The 8638-nt window shown below is 43.5% G+C and overlaps 1 protein-coding gene across 2 annotated transcripts in view; it reads right to left on the reverse strand.

The window, feature by feature from the left end:
* Positions 1-2993, reverse strand: part of GOLPH3 (golgi phosphoprotein 3) — a 53132-nt gene extending 50139 nt beyond the window's left edge. The window contains exon 1 of one of the 2 annotated variants that reach the window (XM_060295699.2): positions 2472-2993. In XM_060295699.2, the coding sequence (XP_060151682.1) occupies positions 2472-2696 (225 nt within the window). In that variant the 5' untranslated portion in view covers positions 2697-2993. The remainder of the gene's footprint in view (positions 1-2471) is intronic. The other variant, XM_030843687.3, reaches the window with a different exon arrangement.
* Positions 2994-8638: the final 5645 nt, after the last annotated feature.

Here is an 8638-nt window from a genome sequence, read left to right on the forward strand (position 1 = left end):
ATGTGCCACAACTACTGAAGCCCGCGCGCCTAGAGCCCGTGCTCCACAACAAGACAAGCAACCACAATGGGAAGCCCACGCACTGCAACGAAGAGGAGCCGCTCGCCGCTGCTAGAGAAAGCCCGCGCCAGCAACAAAGACCCAACACAGCCAGAAATAAATTAAATAAATACATTTTATATAAATAATAAACTTAGTAAGTTAAAAGCGTAAATGCCTAGAACCTATGTAAGAGAGTAATTCCTGTCCCATAAAAAGAGTGATACAAGTTGAAGACATAGGGACAGGCGACAGGCGGGTGGAAGGAATCTCCTAAAGAGAAAGAAATGAATGGATGAGTTGCCAGGGCTAGTTATTATGTAAAGACGTGAGGACAGGGGAAAATATACAGGTTAATCCCTAAAACCTAAGTCTAAAGCAATGCAAAGTCCCAACCCCACCCACTGCCACTTCAACTCCATGCACCTGCCTGCAAAGGGAAAAAAGTTTCCCTATGTGGTTGTTGAAATGCTCAGAATTAGCTAGTTGTCTGGACCTTGGCCATGACATGGCAAAGTATAGTGACTCCTGACACAAACACAACAGATGGTTTCAATTATGTACCACCAAAGAACTTTAAATTTTCTAGGTTTCGTTAAGTATCATTAAGTTTCAACAAATAAATTCTTTAGATTATCTTCATGAAAACCAATCACAGAAAAACAGCATGTTAATATGTTTCACCTTAAACATTTAGAGTAACACATACTTAAAAAAACAAAAAGGTACCTTCTCACCATAATTTCTCATTTAGAGTGACTCAGAAGTCCAAAAGCTAGTTTTGGTTTTAGCGTTTTAGTTTTACACACAGACTGTATCCACATAGAAAAGTCTCAAAAACTATAAACCAAAATGTTCACTCAGAAATATGGATGACTTTTCTTCACTTTGCTTTTTTTTTTTTTTTTTGGTATTTTTTATAATGTTACTTTTGTCCCAAAGGAAAAAGAAAGAGACTTAAAGAAAAATGTTTATTACCAAGATTCTAAATGGTGAAGCCTAAAAAAAGCTTTTTTTTTTTAGAATACTTTCTTAAAATCACATTTCTAGGACACTATACAACTAGTTTGCTTTTCCAAAGAACAAAAAGAAATTTCACATACAGTCTGCTTTCATCATAACTCAGTAATTAAAACACAGATACTGGGGCCCCTTTCATAGCCAGAGGGACATCAACTTTTTTCAAGAGATCATCAGAAAAACCTGAGCAAACTGGAAACCCAGAAAATGCAAATACTCTAGACATGTCCATCAAGGTAAATTTTAATTCATTAGATTACTAAATATCAGGAGTCCACAAACAATCCATATAAAACTCACCTACATCTGATAAGTTTTGGTGAATAAGACTAAGTTGTTTTAATAAGACTTTTTTTTTTTTTTTGCCCACCTCTGTGAACTGGGAAAAGTTTATTTAAAAAAAAAAAAAACTTAGATATTTTTGTATCTGACTCTCAAAATGTGCCGTCTGTAGTTTCCATAGGGAGATAAAACAAGCTTCTGGGACCCCTCACCATACACGATTTATACAATATCCATTCATCTGTCTGACCCTCTGGCAGGTCTCTAAAAATAATCATTTTTGGAGACAGACCCGTGATAAAGCAAATATAGCAAAATGTTAATTACAGAACCTAGGAGGTGAGTGTATAGGTGTCCACTGCAGCATTTTTCTCAACTTCTCTATGTGTGAACAATCTCACAAGGTATTGGGGTGAAAACAATCGTTTCAGAGTCAGAACACAAGTATCTATGGAAACGCTGAGGCCTTTCATCAAATCACAAACTTAGCATTTCAAGCGCGCCCACGAAAATGCCCCTCCTTGAGACTGCAAGACTTTTTTAAAGAATAGTAAACTGGTAAAATGTAAACGCGATACTAAAAATAATCTCTCACGCAAAACAAATTTACCTAGGAAGTCCATTTCCAGGTTTCATGAGATTTTTGTTGGACTTTTATCAGTAAAACAACTTTTGCCTCCATTACCATTTCACCGAAATGTTTTCAAAATTCCAAACGGTACACCTTGTTTTTTTTTTTTTTTTTAAATCACCCAGAAAGCAGATGAGTGGACCTAGGTCCACTGATCTCCCAGGTCCTAAAACCTGCAGAACCTATGAGTTCGGGTGCACTCTAACCTGCAAGTCTCCAGGTGGGAATTGTACCCTGGGGTCTACCCGGGTTAAACACGCGGAAAAAAGCGAGGAAGCAACAGACCGCCGGGGAGTCAAAATGAAAGGAGTGACTGTGAAAGAAGGGAAATCCAAGCAATCAGGGCGGGGAGGATCTGGACGCACGGGACCAGCTGGGCGCTCCCGGGCGCGGAGCTCGGGAGCTGGGAGGGCAGACGCGCGCGGAGCCGGTGGCCAGGCTCCCGCCTGGTGCCGGGGCCCCGCACCGGCCGCCCCCGCCCTGACCGCTGCACCCGCACCTCTCGGTCCTTGAGGCCCAGAAGGAGCACCTCCTCCATCAGAGTCAGCCGCGTTTCCTTTGAGTCGCCCTTGTCGTCTTCGTCCTGCTCGTCGCGACGGCTCTGCGCGTCGTCCTCGCCGTTGCCGCCGCCGCCGCCAGCCGCCCGCTCCTTGTCGGCGGCGTTGCGGGAGGCCTCGGTGCGCCGCTGCACCAGCCCCGAGCTGCGCTGGGTCAGCGAGGTCATGGCTCCGGCCGAGGCGCCGCGCCGGGCCGAGAGGGACGCGGGACTTGCCGGGTCTCCCTCTTCCTCCCTTCGCGGCCCCCGACCCGCGCTTCCGTGTTAAACCCGGGTGCTGAGGCGACGTCCGTCGGTAGCTGGGCCGGGTGCAGTCATGGGGAGACGGGCCGGGGCGAAGCAGGCGGGCCGGTCGTCGGGGCGGGCGAGGGGCTCCTTCCTTCCTGCGGTCGCAGCCCAGGGGCTGCCGGAGCTCCGAGGCGGAGGCGGTGGAGGAGGAGGAAGCGGCGGCGGCGGCGCCTTTCCAATATGGCGGCGCCGGCTGACGTCACTGGAGGATGTGGCAAGGCCGCGGCGGGGCGGGCCGGGAGAACGCCGGAAGCGGCGGGCAGGGAGCCGGGGGCCGGGACTCGATGTCAACGACCCTCTCTCCGCCCCCCGGGTCTCCCCCGGCGCTCGCCCTTTTCTTGGGGTTCCTTCGCCGCCCGGCCCGCCGCCCCCCTCCCGTGACGTGTCCTTCCTCCGCTCGCCTTCCCCTGTGTCCCCCAAAGAACCGGGGCTGGAGCCGGAGTCTGGCAAGGCCCCAGCGAATCCGGACACGCTTGGCCTCGCGAGGGTGAACCCTGCTCCGTCTGGAGCTGTCCCCTTAGCACCCCAGACACCACCGTCCTCGGAGTTGGCCTCGCCCGGGGCTGCAGAGACCCGGCTTGGAATCCGGGGTCCCCACGAGTCACTGGAAGGACTTTGCTCACCGCTGATGGGGCGGGGAGAGGGCGCGCGCTCTGCCCACATTCCCAGACCCTTCAGAAGGAGTAACTGCGTTTAAATGGCCTGAAAGCGGACTTTTAGTTTTTCTGGGTGTATTACGGTATGAAAAGAGAGGTTAGAACAAATTGAATAGTTTTGTTTGTAAAACTTTGTTCCTCCTTCCCGACCAGGGCACAGTGAGTACAGTTAGTACTGCACACGTCGGTACAGTCGACCTTAACGAACTTTTTATAGAGACAATAAACCTGTTGGGTTTCCTGCCAAGTCTTTGTACACATTAAATCTCTTTCAGTTTATTTACTCGGGTAAATCCTCTTGGCGTGCTTGACAGTTTGAGCAAGTTATGTTAAAGAATAGATGTCCAACCTGAGAGGGGGGTTTGTAGGGCCAGAAGAGTGGAGCTTATAAGTAAAACATTATCCAGAAATGGCATTGTATGCCATCCGATATTATTTAAAGTCAATAGTGATCACAGGCTGTGGTTACAGAATGATTTAGATAGGAGGAATGTAACAGGACTTAAGCTATAAGAAGCGATAAACGCCCACGGTAAAACCATCGCATAGAACATTTTTGGCTTACAGAGTTCTTCCTCTTCCACAAACCCATTATCCAGAACGCATACTGGCCGTGCACCATCACCATCACCCCGTGCCCGGGAAAGTGAGAAGTAAATCTCCTGGGGTGGGGAGAAGGGGGCAGGGTGAGCACAAAGTAGACCCTCCCTGTTTCCTATCTTTTTGGGCAAAGGTCAATTTCACTTCAACCAATTTCTCTCATTAACATCCTGTTCGACTCATTTTTTTTCTTTTATTTCTCTCCCAGTTCTTTCCCAAATAGCTTAAAATGTTTCTTTTTAAAAGAAATATAATTATTTGATTAATATAGTCAAATACAAAAGTTTAAAGAGTATAAAGATAGCTATAGTGAAAATCTTCCTTCTAGCCCTGACCCTGTTCACCCAGTTGTTCTCCCCTCCCCCTGGTGATTTTAAAATATGTCAACAAATTAGGTGAAGCCTAATTCCCCTCCCCTTGAGTGTGGGCCAGACTTAGTGACTCTCTTCAAGTGAATTGAATGTGGCAGGCAGGACTGTGTGTGACTTCTTAGACTAGGACATAAAAGTCTTTGCAGCTTCTTCCTTGTTCTCCTTTGCTCTCTCTTAGATCGTTCACTCTGAGGGAAGCCAGCTGCCATATCATGAAGACATTCAAGCAGCCTTATGAAGAGGTCTAGTTGGGAAGGAACTGAGGCCTCCTGCCCAACAGCCATGTGAGTCAGCCATCTTGGAAGTGGATCCCAGCCCCAATCAAACCTTTAGTTAACATCTTAACTGCAACCTCATGAAAGAGTCTGAACCTCTACCACTGAACATACACAGAGAATTTGTGCTCCTCCCCATGTCCCCATCTGTCATGGGCATAATTCTAATACAGCCCTCATAATTCTTGCTGCCCTAGTATCTACACTTTTGTGTAATCCCCTCTCCTTGAGTGTGAACAGACTTTGTGACTTACTTCTAACCACTAGAATATGGCAAAAGGGAGGGAATGTTGCAGGTGTAATTAAGGTCCTTAATAAATTCACTTTGAGTTAATCAAAGAGAGCTTATCCTGGGTGGGCTTGCATAACCAGGTGGCATAAGCACTTTCCCTCGAAAGTGGATCCATCCCTTCCCTAATTAGAGAGACTTGAGTCAGCTGAGACATTCTCTTGATTGCTCTCAAGACATTCTCTCTTGAGGAAGACAGCTGTGTTGTGAACTGCCTATGGAGAGCAGTAACCTCTAAGAGTTGATGGTCTCAGTCTTAGAACTACAGCAACTGAATTATTCCAACAACATGAATGAGCTTGGAAGAAGACCCTAATCTCCAGATGAGAATGTAGCCCAGCCAACACTTTGATCACAACCTTGTGAGACTCTGAGCAAAGAATCCGGTTAAGCTATGCCAAACTCCTGACCAATGGAAACTCTGAAATAATAAATGTGTATTGTTTTAGGCCACTGAACTTGTAGTAATTTGTTATGTCATTGATGCAAGTAGGTTGAAAAAAATAAAGGGTGGTAAAATACATACCATGCAAACAGCAACCATAATCAAGCTAGAGTGACTATACTAATACCAGACAATATAGACTTTAAGACCACACATACACACAACACTGTAAATCAACTATATTCTAATATGAAACAAAAATTAAAAAAAAATAAGACCATACATACACACAAAGTTACTAGAAATACACTCTCACATTTGTGGTCAATTGATTTTCAACAAGGATGCCAAAACAATTCGATGGGGAAAGAATAGTCTTTTCAAAACAAATGGTGCAGGGACTTCCCTGGTGGTCCAGTGGGTAAGACTCCACGTTCCCAATGCAGGGGCCGGGGTTCGATCTCTGGTCGGGCAACTAGAACCCGCGTGCGTGTCACAACTAAGAGTCTGCATGCTGCAACTAAAAGATCCTGCATGCTGCAGCTAAAGATCCTGCATGCCACAATGAAGATCCCACTTGAGCAACTAAGATGCAATGCAGCCAAAATAAATAAACAAACAAATGGTACAGAAACAACTGTCTATCCATATACAAAAAGAAATGAAGTTGAACCCCTACCTTATACCATATACAAAAATTAACTCAAAATGGATCAAAGATCTAAGTGTATAGCTAAAAATATAAAATATTTAGATGAAAATTGGCATAAATCTTCATGATCTTGGATTGGGCAATGGTTTCTTAGATATAACCAAAAACCCAAATGATAAAACAAAAGAGATAAATTGAACGTTGTTAAAAGAACACCACTAAGAAAATGTGCTTCAAAAGACACCATCAATTGTAAAGCAATTATACCCCGATAAAGATGTTAAAAAAAAAAAGACACCATCAAGAAAATGGCCAACCCATGTAATGGGGAAAAAAAAATTATAAATCATATATCTGATAAGGACTTATACCTAGAATATATAAAGAATGCTTACAACTCAATAATAAGAAGTAATCCAATTTAAAATAGGCAAAGTGGGACTTCCCTGGTGGTGCAATGCTTAAGAATCGCCTGCCAGGGCTTCACTGGTGGTGCAGTGGTTGAGAGTCCGCCTGCTGATGCAGGGGACATGGGTTTGTGCCCCGGTCCGGGAAGATCCCACATGCTGTGGAGCGGCTGGGCCCGTGAGCCATGGCCGCGGAGCCTGCGCGTCCAGAGCCTGTGCTCTGCAATGGGAGAGGCCACAACAGTGAGAGGCCCACGTACCACAAAAAAAAAAAAAAAAAAAAAGAATCGCCTGCCAATGCAGGGGTCATGGGTTTGATCCCTGGTCCAGGAAGATCCCACATGCCGCGGAGCAACTAAGCTCATGCGCCACAACTATTGAGCCCGTGCTTGCCTAGAGCCTGTGCTCTGCAACGAGAGGCCACTGCAAGGAGAAGCCCACACACCGCAACAAAGACTAGCCCCTACTTGACGCAACTAGAGAAAGCCCGCGTGCAGCAACAGAGACCCAATGCAGCCAAAAATAAAGAAAGAAAATAAAATAGGCAAAGTATATAAATAGACTTTTTACCAAAGAAGATACAAGAATAGCCAATAAGCCAATGAAAAGAAGCTCAATATCATTAGGGAAGAGCAAATCAAAGCCACAATGAGATACCACTTCACACCCACTAGAATGGCTATAATAAAAAAGACAGATATTAACAAGTATTGTGATGTGGAGAAACTGGAACCCTCATAATACTTGTTAGAAGGTAATATAATGCACCACTTTAGAAAACCATTTGGCATAGGTTTTAACATAGAGTTACCATATGACTCAGCAATTCCATGTCTACTTATATGCCCAAGAAAAATGGAAAATATATTTTACACAAAAACCTGTACATGAATATTCATAGCACCATTATTCATAATAATGAAAAAGTGGAAACAACCCAACTACACATCAACTGATGAATGGATAAATAAAATGTGGTATATCTACATCATGAAATGTTAGGCAACGAAAAGGAATGGAGTACCGACACATACTGCAATGCAGCATGTATAGACTTTGAAGACATTATGCTAACTGGAGAAGCCAGTCACAAAAGATCACACACTGAGCAGTTCTCTTTATATGAAATGTCTAGAATAAGCAAACCTATAGAAGCAGAGAGCGGATTAGTGATTGCCCAGGGCTGGCAAGGTTGGAGGGCATGGGGAATGACTGTTAAGTTTGTCCAAAGTTTCTTTTTGGGGTGATGAGAATGTTCTAAAACTAGTTGTGATGCCGGCTGCACAATTCTGTGAAGATACTAAAACATTGAATTATACACTTTAAAAGGGTAAATTGTGTGGTATGTAGATTATATTCCAATGAATCTGTTATTAACAAAAATTAGGGATCTTTGAATTAGGTCTGGCTAGAAGCATGTTCCAAGATACTATATATTATTGAGAAAAAAATTTGGATTTTTTAAAATATGCTTTTTGTAATAGGTACTTTTTCGTTTTTAAGTTAAAATGTTTTGAACAAGGTTCACTCGGTGATGAAAAACGAACATACTTTTGGCATAATAAAACATAAACTCATACTTTTTTAAACCAATAAATTTGGAGGATTTAAAATTTTAAACAAATGTAGAACAAAGCATTGTTGTTCACCTTCATTGAAGATTATAGTAAGAAAATGAATAACATAAACATCAAAGAAATACACAGACTAGATAGGCTATAAAAACAATTTTAGCTGTTTGTTTATATAACAGTCTGTCACACAAATTCTAGAATTACATAGTTTAAGGAACATTCAAGAGATTAAACAACTCACAATCCTGAAATTTTTCCAACAGCCTACTCATTTTCCCTGGAAATCTAGAAAGGCAAGATTTCATGGTTTTATTATACCAGGTAGTTTAGTATCTTTCCACCGTGATCATCAGGAAGTCTTCCAAACTTCTGAGTTAAATCCTTAACTATTAGTCTATATGAGGCCAGATATGAAAAGCTGTTGACACGGAGATAAGGCGTCTCCTGACTTATTAGTAAAGATCTCTACTGTGACTGGACGTTTTAGGCCAAAGCAATCTTCTTGGAATTTACTTGAGGTTTAGGTATAATCCTCTGTCCTCTGGGTGCACTAAACACCCCTCTCGTTTTCTCAGCTCAGTGGAAATTGAATAGCTTACTCACTGTTATCTAG

The sequence above is a fragment of the Globicephala melas genome, chromosome 3, assembly GCF_963455315.2.
Source record: "Globicephala melas chromosome 3, mGloMel1.2, whole genome shotgun sequence".
Lineage (NCBI taxonomy): Eukaryota > Metazoa > Chordata > Mammalia > Artiodactyla > Delphinidae > Globicephala > Globicephala melas.